Genomic DNA, 23,591 nt, shown 5'->3' with positions numbered 1-23,591 from the left:
GGTTCAAAAGGTCAAGGTTTGTGATTTTTGACATAATCGGATTTGTCTTTGAAGCATCTATCTATTTTTGCTTAGAAAAAAATTATCCTCACTGGAAACTATTTACTCTCAACACGCTGTTAGATCTGAGATCACTTGCATTTGTTAATGAAAGAATAATGGCTTTAAAACAGATGATTGACAAAAAAACACATTTTTGTTTATCGTACCCGATTTTGTCCAGTTTTGTCCCAGGGAAAATTTTGTCCGCGGCGCCTTTGAAGATTGTCTAGTCTTGGACAAAATTTGTAAGTGATCACGACAAACCATCCTCATTTGTTATGCGTTTGTGATGAAAGAAAATTTGTCTAAGTTAATTGCTTTTTCGCTAATGAAGATAGGCCCTAACACTTTTGAGTAATATAATGTAAAAACTAGAGTGCAGAATCGTTCTTTGTAGATACTTCAAAATACACCAGTTTGGGAAAAGGCCATGAAATAAGTAAGTAAGCAAATTGTTGATGAGTTTCTGGATTCCTTGAGCTGTATTCCAGCCAGGATTCCGGATTCCACAAGAAAAAATTCCCGGGTTCCAGATTCCACAGGCAAAAATTTACGGGACTCCTTAATCCGGATTCCCTGCATGACATGGGGCAATTTTTTGGAAGAATTCGTTCAGCTAGGAATAAAGGTGAAATGAACTAAAGTGAATGGGACGTGGCGGCGCTTGAAAGAGTGACTGTGCATGTCTTCGTTTTCCAAAATCAACACCCACAAGAGCCTGTTTAAGAGTCCTGGTACCATTTGGCGCTAGGTATGAAAAAGACTTTTGTCAGGAGTCGAAACCGTTAACAGTAGAACTATTTTTTGGCTATGTTTCAAGAACTATCTTAACTTATTTATAAATGTCATTTTTTGAATGTTTACTCTAGATTCCAACTGGCTTGATTTTCATCTCAGCTCGCTTAAAAGAGTGATGGTAACCCTTCCATGCCTTCCAGTTTACACCGACAGCAAATTCGTGATGGTAGCCTCGAAGATAGAGACCGTTCAAATTAGATTCATGACAACGTTTGTACCACCAGGCTCCTTTGAATTTCTTGGCACAGATGGTATCGGGATTATGATCGTTGTCTTGATCTTTGGTAGAGAACGCAATACCACGATGATAGCTAAGGGAGTCGCCAGCAGTTCCTGCAAAGTTAAGGTAAAGAATATCAATATTTATAAAACCTCGATCTAGTAGGGTGCAAATGGGTTAGTGTTCAGTCCTGGAGTATAATTATTTACCAAATATTTTTAGTATTTAGGGTTATAATTAAGTGCGGATTGAATTAAGTGTTAAACGGGTATAAACTTTAAATTTATCGTATAGAAAGACCACCAACTACACCAACTTCGATTCCATGTCATCTTGTGCTTGTATTGTAAATTAAATCTTTATTTAACAGCTTCATTTTTTGTTTTTATGTCCAATGATCAGGAATGCTACTACAATCAAACCTCCCGTGCGATAAGTGAACACTCAGAACGCGAACAATTTAGTGGTGGCTTCCGAGAATCAAACTTAACAAGAGTCTCATTCGAGAAGAGGTCCCGAGACATCTACACTTTGGTAAAGAATTTATTCAGTGGAAGCTCTACTAACGGACACTCTCGTAAGAGGAAGGATCTATCTTCTTATGGCCGTCTACCATCCAAAGAAACCCAAATAAAATTCGCGTAGTTTTGATTGCTCGGCGGAACATAGAGGCGAATCTTTAAACAATCACCTGCTTCAAGGCCCTGACTTGACAAACAACTTAACCGGGGTACTATGCCGCTTTCGAGAAAAATCCATCGCCTTTATGTGCGACATAGAAGCCATGTTTCACCAAGTCAGAGTAGACGAAAGCCACAGAGATTTACTTCGATTCCTCTGGTGGGAGGACGGTGACGTCACTAGAGAACCAGAAGAATATAGAACGGCCGTTCCTTTGTTTGGAGCCACTTCATCGCCGGGGTGTGCAAATTTTGCTTTGAAGTCAACTGCCAATGACTATGAAAGTGAATTTGGTGTTGCTGCCGCAGATTGTCTTCGAAATGACTTCTACGTTGATGACGGTCTCAAGTCTGTTCCCTCAATCGATGAAGCTGTAACGCTCATTTCAGATGTGAAGCAAATGTGCAAGAGTGGAGGTCTCAACCTTCATAAATTCGTGTCGAATAGTAAAGACGTCATCAGAAGAATACCAGAGTCAGATAAAGCAGATGGCGTTAAAGAGCTCGATTTGGACCTCGATTCGCTTCCCTTAGAACGTGCTCTTGGTGTGCGGTGGTGTATTGAGTCTGACTGCTTTCAGTTTAACATCGTCTTACAGGACAAGCCGTGCACTAGGAGAGGAATACTTTCTACGATAAGTTCGATTTTTGACCCACTTGGCTTCGTTACTCCGCTCTTGTTAGACGGGAAGTCAATACTTCAGGAGTTATGCCGCCTTGATGTAAGTTGGGATGACCCGATACCTGACGATGTAAAGATCAAGTGGGAGAAGTGGAGAGCAGACCTGTTAAATTTGCAGCAAATTTCACTTTCGAGATGTTTCAAGCCCGAGAACTTTGGTCCTGTTGTGCGCACTGAACTCCACCACTTCTCAGATACAAGCGTAAAAGGCTACGGTCAGTGTAGTTATTTGAGAATGATTGATGAGCAGCAAAGGATTCACTGCACCTTAGTCGTGGGAAAATCGAGAGTTGCCCCCCTGAAACCTGTAACCGTAACGAGACTGGAACTCACCGCCGCTGTTTGTTCTTTGAGGATTAGCAAGCAGTTTCGTCGGGAACTGAGTTATCACATGACCAAGAGTACTTTTGGACAGATAGCAAAGTGGTCCTTGGATACATAAGCAATGAAAGTAGGCGATTCATGTATTCGTGGCTAACAGAGTTCAAGAAATTCAAAATAGCACTTCAGCTTTACTTTAAGGGAGCCCAATGTCTATAAGCCTCATGGTTTCTTTTTGGGCTTCCTCGCCACTTTCATTTGCTTTTGTGTAACTGTCTTGTTTTATCGTTATTTGTATTTTGTGGTAAATCAAATAAAGTTACAAAGTTACCAAGTTGAACAGTGGAACCACGTCGAATCAAAACAGAACCCTGCAGATGAGGCTTCGCGAGGTGTAAAGTCTCAAGAGTTGTTACATTCTCGTTGGATCAACGGACCTGCCTTTCTTTGGAAGACTGAAGACCAGTGGCCAATAAACCAGGATCACAGTGAAGGTACCTTTGATCTCCAGAATAACGACCCCGAAGTCAAGAAACATGTTACCATGGCAACCACACAAATCGATTCAGAGAAAGCAAGCCTGTGTGAGAGAGTGAGGTATTTCTCTGACTGGTATAGCGCGAAACGAGCAATCGCTCTGTTTACACATTACGTAAGAAGTTTAAGAGCGCGAGTACAGAAGAAGCATTGCAAAGAAGAATTGACACGAGAAGTAAAAGTCACTGAGTTAGAGAGCGCAGAACGCGCTATCATTCGTGCAGTACAGTTAAGCGCATTCGAGGACGAGTTAGACGTCTTGAAGCAGATAAAGCGAAAGAATCCGGACCCTAACAGTAGAGTCTTTGCGCAACAGAGGAAATCTAACATAAAGACTTACAGCTCACTGTACAAGCTCGATCCTTTTGTTGATGATAATGGAATTTTGCGAGTCGGTGGACGTCTCAGACGTGCAAGTCTGTCAGATGACATGAAGTTTCCTATCATACTACCAAGAAATAGCCACGTTACCACGCTCATTGTCAGGTATTTTCATGAACGCACAAGTCACCAAGGCAAGACCATGACGCTCAATGAAGTACGATCGAATGGATTTTGGATAATAAGTGGTTCAGTTGTAGTCAGTAGCATTATCTCGTCCTGTGTCAAGTGCAAGAAACTACGTGGAGCAGTTCAAGAACAAAGAATGTCAGGCCTCCCAGAAGACCGTTTAGAGACTGCCCCTCCCTTTACCTACTGTGCCGTCGACTATTTTTATATCGTTAAAGATGGCCGGAAGGAGCTGAAGCGTCATGGTGTTTTGTTCACTTGTATGGCTTCGAGGGCTATACACCTTGAAAATCTAACTCCCTCGACACAGATTCATTTATCAACGCCCTTAGACGATTTATCAGTCAGCGAGGACCCATCCGGCAGTCAAGAAGTGACCAGGGAACCAACTTTGTAGGAGCTAGTAAATAACTTGCACAAGCGTTAGGTGAAATGGACCACGAAAGAATTAAAGCAAAGCTATTAGAAGAGCAGTGCGATTGGTTTTCCTTGAAAATGAATGTCCCAGCAGCAAGTTACATGGGAAGTGTGTGGGAACGCCAAAGAAGAACCGTTCGGAGCGTTCTCTCATCCCTGTTAAACAATAATAGGCGACAATTAGACGACGAGTCTCTTGGGACTCTGATGTGTGAAGCAGAAGCGATCGTTAACAGCCGACCCTTGACAGTAACTCAGATTTCAGACCCAGATTTTCCAAGTCCTTTGACCCAGAACCACCTGCTAAAGATGAAGTCAAAAGTTGTTCTTGCTCCACCAGGTGTCTTTCAGCCAGCAGACGTATATTGCAGGAAGCGTTGGAGACGAGTCCAACATTTAGAGAAAGAGTCTTGGTCGCGCTGGAGAAAAGAGTTCCTCCTTAGTTTGCAAGAACGTCGGAAGTGGACACGCCCAAGCAGAGATTTACAAGTGGATGATGTTGTAATCATGAAGGATGAGAACCTCCCTTGTAATGCTTGGCCGTTAGCACGTGTATCAGCTGTTTACCCTAGTTCAGAGGGGCAAGTACGTAAAGTCCAGGTAGTTCTTGCGGATAGCTGCCTTGATTCCAAGGGAAAGAGAACTTGTCAATTACGGTACTTTGACCAACCGATCCACCAGCTGGTACTGCTGATGCAAGTTAAGAATTAAGCGAGTTCCGGGGGTAATTCCCCGACGAGGAGCCTTGAACATTGAACTGAACTTTGAAAAGAAAACATGATTATATGAACATTAAGTTGATTATTTAGTTGATTTAGTGAAATAAAATGATTATTTCAGGGGAGCCATGTAAAGGACAAGACGTAGGAACAATACCTTTCATTGATTTCGTGATTTTCATGCTTTGATCCTAGTTACTAGCGTAGTTACAATGTTTACCTGATTTTCTATTAGTTTTGTGATGAGATATTTCGGCGTCCCCACGCGGGTATAAAAGCGCGCGTTACCGTCCTTTTGGGCAGTAAAAGTCAAGTAGAATTCGCGTCGTGACATCGTTTTGTGATTTGTCTTAACCTTTGGTACAAGCGGGACCGATATATAAGTGATTTCTTTTGTTATATTGTTAAGTTTCGTTCTTTAGTCAGTGGTTAAAAGTACACGAATGTTAATGTACAAGTATACAGATTTAATTTTAATTGTTTTATAATTGTTTCATGAGCGAAAAGCGGATTTGAACGTCTGTTAGAGCAACGCCCACACTTTTGCTTTATAGTACAAGGATTAAGATCAGATTTATGGAATTATTGTTTATTTTCAGTCTATGTAGCCTTTAAGTAGATTTTACCGTCTTGTTATCGACCTAATCGTTATAGAATCGCTTTATTACCTTTTCAAGCTTTTGTTTGTTGATTACACGTTATTTGTCTCAGTATCGCCTTTTCGCCAAATTGATAGAGATTTTTGCACTGTTATTTCAGTTTACGGTCAATCCGCTTGGTCTATAGATTTTGGTCTTTGAAATTTGGAATTAAACCACCGTTAACCGTCACCTTTGGTTTTCCGTGGTTTTCTTGTTTTGCCGACCCGTAAAATAGTCCCTAATCTAACCTGCTGCGACACACCCTGCGAAGCCAGTTTTCTAAATTTCTAAGGGACGGACCATTAGAAAAGTTATGGGGTGGGGGGGGGGGGGGGAATTTTCGAGCTGCAGGAATTTTTTTTCGTTATCAAATTCCTTGCATGAATTTTTCTTCGGCCGTAGCATGAATATTTTTTAGGATTAATTGGCGTGCACGAATTTTTTTTCATTTAATTTTCCCTTGCGCGAATATTTTTTTTGTACTTCGCCCGCCCCTCCCCCCCCGCCCCCCATAAGTTTTCTAATGGTCCGTCCCTAAGTTTTTAAATTTTGATTAACTGGGACCTCTCAAATAGTAACGTAAACGTTACCCCTTTTTATGGTTTTCATCATTAATGTAGTACAAGAGCCCATTATAGGCTCCTGTGTAGTATTATGTCTAACCAGCGTATTGTCCAAGACGTCCCAGCTTGTACTTGCTCTGTTCATCACCAATACCGAAGGAGTCGTATTCAGCGTAAGCTGTTTGGTTTTCGAAGTCTTCCAGGTCTACCCGAAGCCTGCTCTGTTCTTTTGTCAGTCGGTGAATGTATTCTAGTCCGAGCCAAAATTCACTATTCAGATTTCCAAAGCCTCGTTTGTAATCGTCCCAGCCGCGATAAAAATCAACCGAGCCGTCCAGTCTCTTTTGGAACACACTCCATCCCCCACCGGCTGTTTTTTGGTCACAGTACACATCAAAGGCTCCAGCATTATCAGGGTCGATAGTGTAGACACCACTAGTTCGCAAACCGGCTTCATAGAGCTCAGCACAATTTCTGTAAACTGGAAAACACGAATGCAGTGACAGCGCTTCGAAACCTCAACACTTTAATGCAATATGAAAGACTTGTGACTTAGAAGTTAGTCATATAACCTCGTCATAAATTAGCATAATCTTAGGCAGAAATATTACCTTATTTAAAAATAAAAATAAAAACCCGCGACGGGGCCAGCATTACTGGTCCACAATCGGTCGTCAACTTCTATCTCGGACTGTTTTCCTTTATCATATTCTTGAAATAAAGCCAAACTTGCAAAAAACAATCGGTCAAGTGCCTGATGGCCGCTTAATAGAGGTGACAACAATGGGATGAGAGTACCTTGTTCGCAGTTTTCACCTTTGAAACCAGCTGTGCAAGCGCAAACGTAGTTCTTCTCGGTATATCCCATGTAGCACGTTCCGTTGTTCAGGCAAGGCTGACTGGCACAAAGATTCTGTTAAAAGAAACGCAGCTTCAATGAATTTTTATTGAAATCAGCTTCTCCTAGGTTATGATGAACTACGATTAACCCTATTCCTACTTAAAGCTTTCCGTTATTCTTTCACTGGAATTATGCAATAATTTTAATTCAAACGTAAACGAAAGGAAAAAAATAGCGCTTTTGGAACGAAAACATATCCCGCGCGACCGGCAGCCCAAAAAGGCTCGAAAACAAAAACCGAAAGTCGATAATAATAATAATAATAATAATAATAATAATAATAATAATAATAATAATGGGCACTTAATGGAAGTTCAACTGCATCTTTTTTTAGTGCCTCAAGTTTTGAACTCTTTTCTTTACTCCCAAAACTGTTCTCTTTTTGGTGTGCGACGTTATTTAGTATTTTTTTTGTAAGTTAGGCGACCGTCGTCGAGCGTCCAATAATACAAACACATAATTATGTATAGCGGAAAAATGGACATAAATTATCCAGGTTTTTAAATTAAAGTGTAATTATGAAAATTCAAAGGGCGGATTGCAGCCAATCCGAAGAGGTGATTTAGAATTTAAAATAAATTATAGGAAATTGCATATACCGCCAACACCGACATTTTTATCATCTTTATCATCAGAAGCTTGGAATTATCATAAATCAACCCCTACATGATAGTGGAAATGGTTCAAAATTCATCTCGACTTGATAACATTATTTGCAACAACAACAACAACAACAATCTTTTTGTTGACTCGTGACACAATTAAAATTATTACAAGAAAAAAAGTTATATACATTACAAATTTATAGATCATACCTTTGTCCCTCGGTAGATCCAGTCCTTTCTTGGTTTGAGACCTTCTGGGTGCTGCAAGTGATCTGAATTACTGAGTTCACAGGCCATCTTGTTGTTGATCTTTGGACCAATATTATATGAAACACATTCCCTCGCAAGGGCGCATTGGTCTTGGCAGTCTAGGTTTAGTTCCACAGAATGATTTGAAAACACGTGTCCTTCAAGGTAAAACCCTCCGACTGGTGTCAGAAATGTGATGCGTCGGTTGTTTTGTCCGCAGGTTCCTGAAACAGAAATTGATATAATTAAGAGAGAATTTGATTGACTTTATTGCACTGCAATAACGGTATGTATATTAATTAGTAATCACATGATTTTTCTCATGTAATTTGCAAGAAATGCAGAGGGCCTGTAAAATTTTCAAAGACTGCAAATTGCACTCGTCCTAACGGGCCATTTATAATTAGTTCCTGCCCAAAATTTAACCTACGTCAAGCGCGCGCTTACTCATTATCTTTCCCGCGCTTTTGGTGCCGGAAAATTGACCAATCACAAGTGTTGTGAAGCATAGCAAGTTGCGACGCAAAACATAAAATTGAAAGTTTGTTGCAAATAGTAGAACTCAGGCCTACTTTGCGCGACATGTTGCCGCAACTTGCAACATTGAAATTTGTTGCGTGACAAGTTGGGAGGAAAGGTGGAAATAAGAGCAACAACGCTTTTCAACTTGCAATGCAACAATGTTGTGCGACAAGTTGAACGAAAATGTTGCCAGTATTACTTGACATTTTAACGGGCCAGTGCAAACATTTTACTCGCGCTCATTTAAAATCCAATTCCATTTTTGTATTAAACCTGCATGAAATGCGTTTTCTTATTCAAAACTGTTCAGACCCCGGGGGCACTCAACAAAATTTTATACGGGAAGGCTCCTTCCGATGTTCAACCCCTTACCCTTTTAAATACCATTTTTGCTACAAGGGGTACACTTTTATGTACCTTCTATTGACAAAATGGTACCCCTTTCACAAATCTAGTTTAGAACTTTAATTTTGTCTCCCTTTTGACTGTCGTAAATGTGCTGGGTTTAAAGCTCTCGTTAATTTTTATAGTTTACTGAAACAAAATATAAAATCGTGTAATGCTAAGCGGAGACGACAACCAAAACGGCCAAAATAAAATCAGTAGGTCTACTTAGGAAAAAAACAACTTTGCCGGGTGCAGCACAATTTCTTTTTTTGTACATTTCTTTGTCGTTGTTTTGCACGACTACAACGTAAAACTTCAGAAACTTCCTACTAACGCGTTTTATGGAGCAAATGTCGTATGTGTTCCTGGTCCCTTTGTTTTTTTTCACTGCCGCTCATGACCATTTTCACCTCGGTGGCCGCTAGCATTTCTCATTTTCTCACTGCTAGTATAAAAATTTCATAGTTTTCTCACTTCCAACGAAATTGGTCTCCTTTGTTTTTCATCTCTCAGTCTAGCTTTTTCTCTGTAATCCACATCAATGTAGTCATTGAAATTTAGTCGAAAGAAAGAATTGGTTTTGTTGTCTTTGTTGTTTATTCTTTCTAAGGATCCGGGTGGCCATGCCGACTAAAACGCGTGGCAGGTGCTTGAAATGCAAAATTTCATCCCAGCTTACACGAGTGGGTTGAGTTACTTATGGACGAACGTACTGATGATTTTCTTAGACCCAAATTTCTTGGATGTATATATAGATAACCAAATTTTCTTACCGATGGAACTCCGCTTCGCGCACGCGAGAACTCTGCTATGAATAAATTACAAAACCAGAACAGAAAATGCACCTGTTGGGTCTTTTACCGTCCGAAGTGACAGATTTCCCTCCCGTTTCATATACTTCAACTATAGTGAAATCCCTACGCTACAAAAGGTGCCCCTTTCGGGCGGAGTCTCCCCGTATTGGTCATTTAATTGGGAGTACCTCGGGGTTTAAACCTTTTCCGCCAGCATCCGCCAGCATTCTAACGTTACTGGGCTTTCTCTTTTAATATTGGGAACCGGCAAAACACCACTAGTGTGTGGCCTTTTCGAGCTTCCGATTTAAAGACGATTTAAATTTTGTTTACACTGTGTTATAAGATTAGAAAGAACGTTGGCGAGTAACATATATCAAGAATGATATTTCAACTCCTGACCAATTGCAGGGGTTGCTTTTCTCGTAAAGCTTTTTGGAAAAAAGAAAAACAAAACAAACAATTAAAAACATTTTTGCTTGTTTTGGAGAACTTGTACTAGTTTTATTACTCAAATTTCGATATCCTTTGCACAGTGGATGTTTTTACGGTGAAAATGCAGTTTAATTACTGTTTAGATAACAGTCCGTTATGTGATGTACTTGAACGCGAAAATTTTAAAGATTCTCCCGTGATGGCAAAATCTCCGTTGAGTGTTAAGTCATATCTACAACTTAACCTAAGCCCGACTGAAAAATTCGCATTGATTTCGTAATATTCTTAAGTTGTTTGTAACTCAGGCTAACGGTTCAGGTGGAGGTTCAATCGTCGGCGCGGTGGACAAAATCTGTCAACTTTAAATCTCCTAGAGATGAAGCGATGAATTAAATTGCGATCTTACAAGCAGGGGCAACCAACGTCAATTTCCGAAAATATGTGTTCGGAAGACGATTTGAGATCTAGAATTTTCGGAACATTTATTGTAAAATTTCTTGCTTGCCTAGCTTTCCTAGCATTTTCGAACATCTAAAAATTGGTACAATTGCCCATTTTTAACGGATTTTAGGTCGCCTAGAATTTTCGGGAGTCTTTTTTCTGGCTGAAATTTTCGAAAGGTAAGTTTGATCCCTATAATTTTCGACAGACGAAAAATTTTTAGGGGATAAAAATATGCCTATCTACCGTTTAAATACTAAAATACGTTTAACAATGCTATGTTTAAGTGGTTTTGAACTATATTCTCATTGTTTGGGTGCCCCTGCACAAAGTCATTTTGTGTATATAATAGCTGAAATAATGGCAAATCTTGATCTTCGCAGCTAAAGATACAAATAAAAAGGTTATAGCTGATGTTGGCAAAGAAAAATCCTGAAAAAGAAAATAGCTAAATCTGTAAACCGGCCTCACCTTCGACGCGAGCAGTTGTAACGTAGTTTAGCCAAGCTCCCCAAACAGCAAAAACCAGCAAGAGCGCTAACACAGCTAAACGACTTGCCATACTGAAGGTCTTGACGGGGAACGAACCGCTCCCGATTGCGATGGGACAGTTATTATGAAAAAAGAAAAAGGAAAAGAAAAAGTCACCCGCGGGCTTAGTCAACAGTTAAACATCTTGACGTCTTTATTAGTTAGTTAATCATTTATAAGCATGTACTCAATGTCTTTAAAATTATTCAAGTCAGCTCCAACTGTAGGATTCCCTTTGAATAAAAATGATAAATCTACAGATAAATGTAAGCTTATCGCTTTTTATTCATTTTATCCTTTTTTCAATTTATTAATTTCCTATTTGACCCTTTAAGGTGGAAGACCCTTTAAGGTGGTTCTGAGCTCCCAAACCTTATAAATGAGATGGTGACTGATGGGTTCTCCAGGTTCGTTCTTGTTTACTTCCTAGAATAACTACTCTTTTGTGCACTGCAGTATACATATTTTCGTAGTATATATATAGTGAAAATAGGATGTTACAATTTTTGAAAAGAGTCTTGTATAAATAAATTGAAGAATGATTCTCCGTTTTCAATGCCCGATTAGAATGAAGTATAAATATTAAATAATTTAGTAACGTCTGAGTTCACACAGATAAAAAGAATCACTCGTGGATTTTTAAGAAGGAATTAAGTTGTCTTTTCGTCATCTTTTTCTTTAAATTAGTTTGCTAACGAGAAGGTCAGTCGGATGATGAAGTAATGAAACATTTACGCGGTAGGGCCTCTCGAACTTCCTAATTACTCACGGTTTAAACTTTGTTTATTCTCTGTAATAGTAAATGAAAACAGACAGCTGCAGACAGCTGGCCTGTAATTTAAAACGGATCTTTTAACTCCGTTGGTTGAAATTTAAGGTAAAGGTTGCTTTTCCTGAAAAGTTTTCTTAGAAAAAAATACGATTAACCATTTTAGCTTGTTTTGGAGATTTTGTAATGGTTGCTCAAATTTTAATCTTCAATTCTTTGTAGAGTGAATCTTCTCTCGGTGAAAATGACTAGTTTGAACTCAAACCTAGATACCAGTCATTTGTCTCCCGCACAGGCACCAAATATAATGACTGCAAATGGGAAACCTTGTAAATAAGCGCAAACAACAATAGCGCTTGGCACGAGTACGACGTCCATTACAGCATAAAATTAATCTTTAATGAAGTCTAAGGCGAATTGCATTGGTGTTAAAGGTTTATAAGTTTGGTCTTTTTGTGAAAATAGACACAACAAATACATTGTTTGTATTCAACTCATTCTCTGCATGTCTTCTTCATTTATTTTCCTGCCCAATGTTAAACAACCAAAATACGACGACAAAAGCTGAGAGAATCAGCTTAAAAAACTCCATGAACTCGACTAAAACGCGAATGAAATTTCAGTTGGGTTTACTTATCAGAAGGACAAATTTTGTGTTAATTAAACGGAAACGTTCCTTACAGCATGTTTACTTATAATGTGCCCATTTTCGAAAATACTGGTAGTATTCCGCATTTCTTAAATAAACACGAATTTTTTCTTCGTTTTAGAATGCTTGGCGTGAGACGGCAAATGCTGTTACTGTCGTAAATCTGTTGCTTCAGGCGACCGAGCAAAGACGGCTCACTTTTGTGTCAATTTGCCGGAGCTTATTCCGGTTTACTTCTTTAAAATTTTGGCTTTCCCCTACAAGTTGAAGACAGGTGCTTATAATTATTTCGCTGAGGAGGTTTCTCCAGCGTTCTGTTCTGGAACTTGCACTAATTTTTAACAACACTGGCCGGAGTGGAAGAAACAATTAAGAGAAAAGAGTTTTGTTTTTTGAGTATTACAATGCTATGGCACGGCCTAGAAGTTTAAGTCTAAGACAGTCGCACCTTCATGAAATTACAGAACTGGCTTCAATTCCTTTTCACTTAGTTAGTGAATTTTGCTTAAGTTCGCCAGTGATGCCGGAAAGCTTTCAACGCGGACTCGACACACCCTACATAACACTCTAACCTGTCTGTCGTCATTATGATATTAAGGACTAAATAAATTGTCTCTGGGCCAAATTTCAGAATTCTTGCGGCTAAGAAAGGAAAGTTATTGTGAATGTCTAACTGAAGTGGCCGGATACTGGGCAACATACTGTACTTCTTAGCGGAGCTGTGTCAAGAAATTTATCGAAATTCAGTCAGTGGGAACAGTGCCACTAAATTGCGAGAAAGATAAAAAATTACAGCTCAAAACATTCAAAGAAGATATAAAAATCACACACTTGGCGGCAAATAGAAAGCCATGCACGAACTTGAAGAAGAAGATTAATTCGGATTGAAATTGTGATTTTTGAAAATTTAATCGTAGATACTTTTGTTTTCTGGCCATCTTAGTTTTTAAAAGAGGAAACGTAAGCAAATTAAGGTGATAAATATAAAGAAACATACACGCATGTCTGGAAAGAAAAAAGAATTTAACTCGACGTTTGGTATGTTCCAACATACATCTTGAGTAAACCGTTGAATACCCGTGTGAAGAACAACAAAAATTTAAATGTGGAAGCACGTGACAATGCCACGTCAACTGGTCATAACATGAAATGGGACCATTTCGAAACTTTGGCAAAAGGATGGAATCGAGAATCGTGAATCGAGTCGAGAATCGAGACTCGCAAGAGACTGTCAACTTACTTTTGAACGGTACGGTATTAAACACACGGTTCTCTCCCGTCCTATTGCGTAACTTCACTATAGGCAATACTAAGGGTACTTCATGCAACGGTAATCAGATGTTCTCGGACGACTTACACAACGTCCCTTAATTTTAGTATTCTCTTTAATCATATGATCGAGTGGTTCACAACGCAATGCTACATGCTTACCCGTAGAGAGCAGCTGTGCATCAATCATTCTGTATCCGTTCTGCAGAGCAAACTTCACGGCGTCTTTTCCATCATCACCCAAAGCCTTGAACACTCCAAGACCGAAGAGAGGTATTTTATAGCCATCGTTTAAAGTGACTTTGCTCTGCAAGCCTTCTCCATCTACGGCCATTCTTGTAAGGCCCTTTACTTGTAAAACTGGCAATCCAATTTTTAGATGAAACCTTTGTAGCAAGAGCGTTTTCAAAAGGCGTAGATTTGAGGCAGGCATCCGCATTACAATACTTTACTGGCCCCTTCGAACGTTAGCAGACTGAGCACTAGTCTTGTGGTACTCCGCTGGTCACGGTTGTCACCAAGCGCTTTTGTAATACAAGACTGTCTTGGATTCCAGGAACTGGATTGCGGATTCTTTGTCAATAAAACTTATATTCCGGATTCCAATCGTTAGCGGAATTTCGGATTCCTTGAACTGAATTCCGAATTCCAATATTCCTGATTCCATAAGTAATAATTTCCTGGATTCCAGATTACCTTACCTGGGGCGACTACTGACATACACAACAATAGAAGCACACGCACACTAGGCTTTTTGCATAAAATTCTGCCGGTAGAATTTCTAGCAGAATAAGCGATTTTTGAGGCGAGCATTCTGCCGGCAGAATAAGGCATTTTCGAGCATAATAAGGGAAATCAGCAGCACTAATGATATACATAACAGTGGTAAGAAAACTTTAAAACTACAGTAAAAAACAAATGGAAAAATAAGCCTTGTGAATAATTTGATTATTTAATAGCTACAACGCACTGACATTAAATTCACATTACGCATAATGATTTATCCAATTAGTTTTTAGGAGTAAGGCCCAGGTTCCATTCTACATTTGCGAAAAAAAAACTGAATACGGCCCGGAGGGCCTAAAAGTTTTTCGGATACCGAGCAGAATTCGAGCAGAATAAGGGTGTCCGACCAGAATTTTGAGCAGAATAAGCGATTTTTATGAGCACTGCCGGCAGGCAGAAGAAGTCATTTTATGAGCAGAATTTATCCTAGCCTAACACACACGCGATCACAATAGGTTAATATATGATTGTAGAGAATTTGACGTTTGGATAGAGGCCGGTGTTGCCAGAGGCTATCATTGACTTGAGTGCGGGTTATTTTGACAAAATTTCATTATTTGTTTATGCCAACTTAGAATGAACTGTTTGCTTCAGGAGGGAAAAGAGAGCAGAAAAAACACTGCAGACCAAGAAAGTGTTCCTTCCACCACGGGTGTCTCCGTCCCAAAGATGAAGCCACCGTTTTCACTCCACTACCACGAAAAGGTCCCTTTTTAAACACCCCCACTTTGGAGGACGTTTCCTAACAGCATGCCGACCGTTCAAAGAGGGTATTTTCAGTTGCCTTTAAGATAAATGGAAGCGATTATTTTCTAGACAGAACTAAGCTGAATATATGCAAAATCTATAGCTACTGGATTTTAAACCTACTATGGTGTCCGCATATAAGATGGTCGTTAACTATACAGTGGTACCCAACGAAGCCGGTTTCCTCCTAAATGCATTGAAAACACTTTTTAGGGCTATCCAGAGTACTTTTAGATGTCTAAAAATGCATTCTAAGCGAAGATATAAAATTTGTGTCTGTTCGGTCATCTTAGGGCAACTTGATTCTTTTAGAAATTACTGAGCTCTTCAATATTTATTTACCAAAAATTTTTAGATCCAATTTTAAAACGTTAAAACGTTTTACAAAAGTGAGAATTTTTCTGATTCCTCTCGTCATCACATTTTTGAACTCAGAAATTTTAGGCTTCCTTTGTCCACGAAAAATAGCCTAACCTTGGAAATGAAATATAAAAAATTAAACTTCAGAAAATGGTAGCGAATCTATTAGATAAGAGCTTGTGGAAAATTCCTCAATGGTCAGGCGCGAATAATATGTAAAATCAAGGTGTATGAGCAGACTGTAACCTTAAAATAGGGCTGACAATTATAAACGCAACTAACAAGGTAAGACAGAAACACATGTGGCATTTGAACGCTGTTTCACCTGCATTTTTATTGTAATTTTAGCTTAAAATGAACACATATGTTATATACTGTAAGATCCAAGTGTAACATTTTTTCTATTATTCGTTCTTGCGTAATTTGTTTTTCCTTTGCGTACGCAAATTAGTTTATACTTCTTTTCGTCCTTTTGTTTAGTCTTTCTTTTTGCGTTAATTTAGGTGTTTATTCCTTTTCTGTCAATTTTCGCGCTCTCGTTAGCGTTTCTTTGCTGTTTCATCTTCATTAGCGCCTTTCTAAGTTTCTATAGTTTTATTTTCCGCATGTTCTAGCGTATTTTTCATATCGTAGTTTTGCAGTACAGTTTGGTTTGTACAGTTTGTGCAGCTCTTTTTGGTCCGCGCTTAGCGCAGTTCTGTTTAGTTTCTTGCAAGTCTCTTCGCGTTATTCGCAGTCCGCTTTACAGCAGTTTTCTCTGGCCGAAACAATGTAAGTGTACTTCACGGTCCTCGTTTTGCAGCTTTGTTATTTCCTTACTCTAATTTACCTTAGTCGCAACTTGTAACTTTTTTGCTCTTTTACCGTTTTAGTTTCAACCCACGCTGTTTGTATGCACACTCTTAGTACCAAGCACGTCGGCTACAATAAATCTTAATTCGAATTTGGTTTGTGGTGTTGTTATTAAAGGCCAAGAGACTTACACGCTTATTGCAGTTTCATCGTTGAAAATTGTTGGTGACATGTCGTTTCGTCATGAGCTTTAGCCGCAAGCAGCTTACAGATCCCGTCGCCCGGCGAGTTGGAACACGCGTGCGACAACCAAACCGTTCGCTGGATTTTGAAGCGTCTTACCTGGAAACACTTCGTTTAAAGAAAAATTCAAGGTCTGGTCACCTATCTACCGTAACCGCCATTTCCAATGAAATTTCTGGCTTGCTTACTGATGATCATAATCTTCAGGAGGTTAAAGAGAAGCTTCCTTACTTGGACAACGCTTTTGAAAGATTCAAAGAGGCCCATCGCGACTACGTGGGAGAAATTGTGGATGAGAACGCCCTTATTGAGGGTCAACGCTATCTTGAAGACAAAGAGAGAAAGGTTCATGTGTTCCGTCAGGAGATCGTCGATTGGATAATTAATATTGAACACAAGCTATTAGCAGAATCGCTTCAAGTAGATTCGGCGGTGAATCCCGAGGATTCAATTAGTTGTGCTGGTACGCCAATTCCTTCAGTTGCTTCCAAGGTTTCAAAACATTCTAGTCGTGCAAGTACTCGTGGTGGCCGTGCTTCATCAGTTGCAGCCGCGAGAGCCAAAGAAGCCGCAAGAATTGCCGAGTTAAAAGCTGAAATTTCTATGCTCGAAAAGCGCCAAACACTCGAAGAGAAAAAGTTTCGTTTACAGCAGGAAGAATTACGCCTTAACCTCGAAGCCGAAATAGTCAAGACAACAGCTAAGGAGAGGGTCTACGCAGCAATGACCTCCCCTTCTCTACCGGAGGTGAAGCCTTTAAAATTGGAGACAGAGCTCCAGGATCAGGATCCCCCTCGTACCAGCCCCCGCGCGAAAAGGTCTTTTCCAGGCGAGGTGCACCACCCAGGCCAGGGCGTGTCCGTGGATTCTGTTCCTTACGGCCACTTTGATTATCAAGCGGGTACAGTCGGCGAGGATCTGAGAAAGGAAACGATTGGTTTGCAGCGGCAACAGACTGCTCTTCAGTTTCAGCAGAATAGAATAATGGAATTGCTAGCGCATAATCAGAATAGGAACAAACTTCCGCAGCCCCGTGTTCCTGTGTTTGACGGAAACCCTATTGAGTACCGCACCTTCGTTCGCGCCTTTGAAAATTTGGTTGAATCCAGAACATTTAGCAGTACTGATAGGCTCTATTACCTCGAGCAGTTCACCGCAGGGGACGTTAAGGAACTTGTAAGATCCTGTCATCATTTACCAGCGGAAGAAGGTTACGATGAGGCTCGTAGGCTTTTGAGAAGGAAGTATGGTGACGATTATCGCATAGCATCCGCTTACGAGATGAAGGCCCTCGACTGGCCGAGCATAAAGGCAGAAGATGGTGTGGCTTTGAATCGTTTTTCAGTCTTTCTCGCAAGTTGCAAGAACGCATTGGCAGGTAGCCAGTACATTTCTAAGTTTGATCAGCCAGGAAACATTCAAAAGTTGGTGCTCAAGATTCCTTACAGCATGAGAGAAAGATGGCGTCGCTTAGCTGATGACATCATGGACAGACAGTTAAGGCCAGTACAGTTTAGTGACTTCGTCGCCTTTGTTGATCGCGAAGCAAGAATACTAACCAACCCAGTCTTTGGCAAGATATCCGATACCGTAAGATCGGCGCCTGGTCAGCGGTCCTCTGGTGGCAAGACATCCAATCCCAAGAATCTCAGTCTTTTAGCACATGTAGGCGATAGTGAAAGTCCTACCAGTGAGACGGTTCCGCACGGTGTAAAGGAGCCAAGTCAACGCGCCGATGGAGACCAGAGACCTCAGACTCGCAAGGTTCAGCCATCTGGAATCGATCAGGGTCCCTCACAAGGGAAAAATCGGTGTCTCTATTGTAGCAGAAACCACGCCCTTGAGGATTGTCAGTCATTGCGGTGGAAACCCTACCAAGAGAGAATTCAATTCCTGTTGTCCAAAAAGCTGTGCTTTGGATGTTTATCCACCGAACATGTCGCAAAGTTTTGCCCGCAGAGGAAAAATTGCAAGATTGCGAACTGTAAAGGACGGCATCCTACTGTTTTATATACAAGCCCTCGTGAGAGACCAGCTGTCGACGTTGGAGTGGGTACCGAAGGCCTAATCAGCACTCAAGTTTGTAGCCACATGGTAAAAACGAGCACCAGTGCCAACAGTGAGACCTCAGGAGAGGGTCGTAGGACAGGCATGGCCGTAATACCAGTTAGAGTAAGAGCTAAAGATAGTGATGAGAGCGTCGTCACCTACGCCTTTTTGGATAACGGTAGCAACTCCAGTTTCTGTACTGAATCGCTCATGAAGCAGCTCGGGATTAATGGTCAGCAAGTTAAGATATCCCTGTCTACTCTTGAGAAGAAAAATAGCATCACCAACAGCTTCCTGGTTCGCGACCTTCTTGTATCCGATTTGGACGAGAACGAGTGGATTAGCCTCCCGACCCTTTACACCAGGCCGGAGATTCCTGTGTCCAGCAGCGACATTCCAACTCAGGACGACGTTGATCAGTGGCCCCACTTGCAAGGAGTTTTTCTGCCTCGTCTCGACGCTGAGGTTGGCCTTTTGATTGCTAGTGACGTTCCCAAGGCTCTCGATCCACTTGATATCAAACACAGTCAAGACGGTGGTCCTTATGCTTCAAGAACTCGAATCGGCTGGGCGGTAAATGGTCCCTTAGGCCGTCGTCACCATAGTTCACGGTCATCCGCTTTTCTTGCTAAAGTCGATCACGGGCTCCAACAGATGATAGAAGACTTCTATAATCGCGATTTTACTGATCCCACCGTTGATAGCAAGACAGAGATGTCTCAAGACGAACGTAGATTTATGCAAATCGCCGAACAGACTGTGGAGTTGAGAAATGGGCACTATCAAATCTCTTTACCGTTTAAGGATCGCCAAACGCCTGTACCCAGCAACAAGGCGCAGGCCTGGCAGCGCGCCATTTGGTTGAAGAAAAGGCTGGAAAGAGACCCGAAGTTGTACCAAGATTATAAGGCCTTTATGGAAGACATTCTCTCCAAAGGATATGCACGCAAAGTGTCCCCTGATCAGAAGAGCCCCGCGAAGGGCACCGCCTGGTACATACCGCACCATGGTGTTTACCACCCTCGCAAGCCAGGAAAGATCCGCGTCGTGTTTGACTGTTCGGCCAAATTTATGGGAAAGTCTCTCAATGACATGCTGTACAAGGGCCCGGACCTAACCAGTTCGCTTGTAGGAGTCCTGTTGAGGTTTCGTGAAGAGAGAGTGGCTGTTATGGCGGACATAGAGTCCATGTTCCACCAAGTGAGAGTTCCCGATCCTGACAGTTCCTTTCTGCGTTTTCTTTGGTGGGAGGATGGCAACATGGCGCGCGAATTACAAGAATATCAGATGGTCGTTCACTTGTTTGGAGCCATTTCATCACCGGCTTGCGCAAATCTCGCACTCCGCAAGACAGCAGAAGATAATCGTCACAGCTTCCCTCCTGATGTCATTAACACAGTTAAAAGAAACTTTTATGTTGATGATTGTTTGAAGTCCCTCCCTGGCGAACAGAAAGCCATTGAGCATGTTGGCAGTTTATGCACTTTACTATCGCGTGGTGGTTTCAAGCTAACCAAATGGGTCAGCAATAGCCGTGATGTTCTGCAAGCTATCCCTGAGAAGGAGCGAGCAAAGGACATCAAGGACATGGACATAAGGAAGGAAGAGTTGCCTGTTCAGCGAGCCCTAGGAGTTCAATGGTGTGTAGAATCCGACTCGTTCCGCTTCAGAGTCAACATTAGCTCCCGTCCACCAACGCGTAGGGGTATCTTGTCTCTAGCGAGTGCTATTTTCGATCCGTTGGGATTCTTGGCACCGTTCGTTCTGACCGCGAAGGAAATCCTTCAAGATCTTTGTCGCATTAAGCTTGGATGGGATGACGAGATTCCGACTGAGTACGCTGCACGTTGGGAAAATTGGCTAGCAGATGTTCCAAAGCTCTCGGAGTTTTCTGTGAGTCGCTGTTTAAAGCCAGAGGATTTTGGTCCCGTTAAATCCAGTCAGCTGCATCACTTCTCTGATGCCTCAGAAGCTGCTTATGGTTCAGTGACTTACCTTCGACTGGTTAGCCATGAGGACCGAGTTCATTGTTCCTTCCTGTTTGGAAAATCACGCGTGGCTCCTTTGAAAGCTATTTCTGTTCCTCGTTTAGAGCTCTCGGCCGCAACCGTTTCTGTGCGACAAGACAAGATGCTCAAGGAAGAGCTGGAGATGCCTCCTAATTGCGAATCCGTGTTTTGGTCAGACAGCATGTCAGTGCTTCGTTATGTGAAGAACGAAAGTACGCGTTTCCACACGTTTGTTGCCAATCGGGTTGCCGTACTTCGAGAGGGCTCAAGTCCAGATCAGTGGCGCTATGTGGAAGGTGTAGCGAATCCTGGAGATTGCGCTTCAAGAGAGTTGACTGCCAATGCATTGTTGAGCTGCCAAAGATGGTTACTGGGGCCGGAGTTTCTCTGGAAGTCAGAAGAAGATTGGCCTAGGAACCCCTTATCGCTTGGATGTCTTCAAGACGGAGACCCGGAAGTGAAGATGGTTTATAAGGTTTGTCACGCTTCTGTTTCCGAGTCGGAGCATCCTGTGGTTGAGTACTTTCAACGCGCGTCTTCCTGGCACCGATTGAAGAAGTCAGTTGCATGGTTTTTACGGTACCGTGGAAACTTGCAAAGGTTAAGTGAACGCGGAAAATCGAGAGACCCGATCCATTCAACTCCCATCCTTTCTTTACCACCAATTACCGTTACAGAGTTGGAAATCGCGGAGCTAGAAATCCTTGGGAACGTCCAGCAGTTTAATTTTCCGGATGAGCTTGAGCTGTTAAGCAAGTCTGAAAACGGTACGCAAGTCAAGAAAAGCAGGAGCCTTCGAAGTCTGGATCCATTCTTAGTGAACGGCGTCTTACGTGTCGGTGGGAGGTTAAGTTTAGCGTCCACTGCATTTGAGGCCAAACGTCAGATTATTTTGCCCAAGAAGGATCACGTGACCAACCTTGTAGTAGAATATTACCACCAGATCTCCGGTCACTCTGGAAGAGAGTACGTTATCAGTCTTGCGCGCGAGAAGTTTTGGATCGTAAACGCAAGTTCTGTTGTCAGGAAAGTTCTTTCGAAATGTTTTAGTTGCCAGCGGCGTCAAGGCCCGTTCTGTGAGCAGAAAATGGCTGACCTTCCCGTGGATCGTGTTACCCCAGGTCAGCCACCTTTTACATCTGTCGGCATTGATTGTTTTGGTCCTCTTCAGGTACGCCGTGGGCGAAGTCTTGTGAAAAGATATGGGGTCATTTTCACGTGTCTTTCTATCCGCGCGGTTCACATTGAAGTGGCGCACAGTTTGGAAACTGATTCTTTCCTGATGGCGCTCAGAAGTTTTATAGCAAGAAGGGGCCAGGTAAAGGAGATCAGATCCGATAATGGTACCAATTTCACCGGCGGAGAGAGAGAGCTCAGGGAATCCATCAACGCGTGGAATCACAACAAGATTCACGAAGCTCTACTTCAGAAGGGTATCAAGTGGAACTTCAACCCCCCCTATGGCTCCCATTATGGAGGTGTTTGGGAGCGCTGCATTCGAACAACGCGCAAGGTCCTTCGAGCTTTGCTTCAAACTCAAACTGTTGACGACGAAGGTTTAGTCACCCTCCTATGCGAAGTGGAAAGCATTATTAATGGTCGTCCAATCACCACAGTTTCAGGTGACCCCAATGATCCGGAGCCCCTTACACCAAACCATTTGCTTCTTTTACGCTCGGAGCCTCAGATGCCCCCTGGGTTATTCTAAAAGGAAGACACCTTCTCTCGACGCAGATGGAGACAAGTGCAATATCTCGCAGATATCTTTTGGAAGAGATGGTCTAAGGAGTACTTGCCTCTGCTCCAAAGTAGGCAGAAATGGACGACGATTCGCAAGAACCTGGCCGTTGGGGATATTGTTCTAGTGAGCGCCGAAAATTCCCCTCGCAATTCATGGCCCCTTGGTAGAGTGGTAGAAGTCTTCGCCGACAAGAAAGGTTTGGTGCGCCGTACCAGGGTGAAAGTAAAAGGAGCAGTTTTGGAGAGGCCAATTGACAAGCTTTGCTTGCTGATAGAAGCTTGAACTTTCCCTTTGGAGTTATTTTCTGTGCAATTTTCTGAATTCAGGAGAAGAGAACATTAAGAACTCTTAGAAAGACACTTAGATCTTTAATTGTTTCATTTAAGTGCCTCGCGTGTGCTCCCCACTTATGGGGCCGGTATGTAAGATCCAAGTGTAACATTTTTTCTATTATTCGTTCTTGCGTAATTTGTTTTTCCTTTGCGTACGCAAATTAGTTTATACTTCTTTTCGTCCTTTTGTTTAGTCTTTCTTTTTGCGTTAATTTAGGTGTTTATTCCTTTTCTGTCAGTTTTCGCGCCCTCGTTAGCGTTTCTTTGCTGTTTCATCTTCATTAGCGCCTTTCTAAGTTTCTATAGTTTTATTTTCCGCATGTTCTAGCGTATTTTTCGTATCGTAGTTTTGCAGTACAGTTTGGTTTGTACAGTTTGTGCAGCTCTTTTTGGTCCGCGCTTAGCGCAGTTCTGTTTAGTTTCTTGCAAGTCTCTTCGCGTTATTCGCAGTCCGCTTTACAGCAGTTTTCTCTGGCCGAAACAATGTAAGTGTACTTCACGGTCCTCGTTTTGCAGCTTTGTTATTTCCTTACTCTAATTTACCTTAGTCGCAACTTGTAACTTTTTTGCTCTTTTACCGTTTTAGTTTCAACCCACGCTGTTTGTATGCACACTCTTAGTACCAAGCACGTCGGCTACAATAAATCTTAATTCGAATTTGGTTTGTGGTGTTGTTATTAAAGGCCAAGAGACTTACACGCTTATTGCAGTTTCATATACAACTTTCTGAAAAGCGCAAAAAGTGCACCGAATACCTAGCAAGCAAAAAAAACAAAAAACAAAAAAGGAAGAAAAGTTCTCTAAAATTCTTCTTCCCGTAAAATCATTGAAAGTCTCACTAGCAACAATT

The 23,591-nt window shown here is 41.6% G+C and overlaps 2 protein-coding genes across 2 annotated transcripts; one reads left to right on the top strand and one right to left on the bottom strand.

The window, feature by feature from the left end:
* Positions 1-604: 604 nt before the first annotated feature.
* On the bottom strand, positions 605-11,027 carry LOC140927735 (microfibril-associated glycoprotein 4-like). The gene is made up of 5 exons (XM_073377419.1): positions 10,936-11,027; positions 7,847-8,109; positions 6,929-7,043; positions 6,231-6,611; positions 605-1,173 (listed from the first exon to the last, which is right to left on the bottom strand). The coding sequence occupies exons 1-5, from the start codon at positions 11,024-11,026 to the stop codon at positions 908-910; spliced, it is 1,116 nt and encodes a 371-aa protein (XP_073233520.1). The 5' UTR covers position 11,027; the 3' UTR covers positions 605-907.
* A 5,583-nt stretch (positions 11,028-16,610) lies between these two features.
* Positions 16,611-22,376, top strand: LOC140925628 (uncharacterized). Its single transcript, XM_073375542.1, has one exon. It carries the CDS (start codon positions 16,611-16,613, stop codon positions 22,374-22,376), a length of 5,766 nt encoding a protein of 1,921 aa, XP_073231643.1.
* Positions 22,377-23,591: the final 1,215 nt, after the last annotated feature.

The sequence above is a fragment of the Porites lutea genome, chromosome 2 (assembly GCF_958299795.1).
Source record: "Porites lutea chromosome 2, jaPorLute2.1, whole genome shotgun sequence".
Lineage (NCBI taxonomy): Eukaryota > Metazoa > Cnidaria > Anthozoa > Scleractinia > Poritidae > Porites > Porites lutea.
Note: the sequence above shows the minus strand (reverse complement) of the source record. Positions and strands in the feature narration are given on the sequence as shown.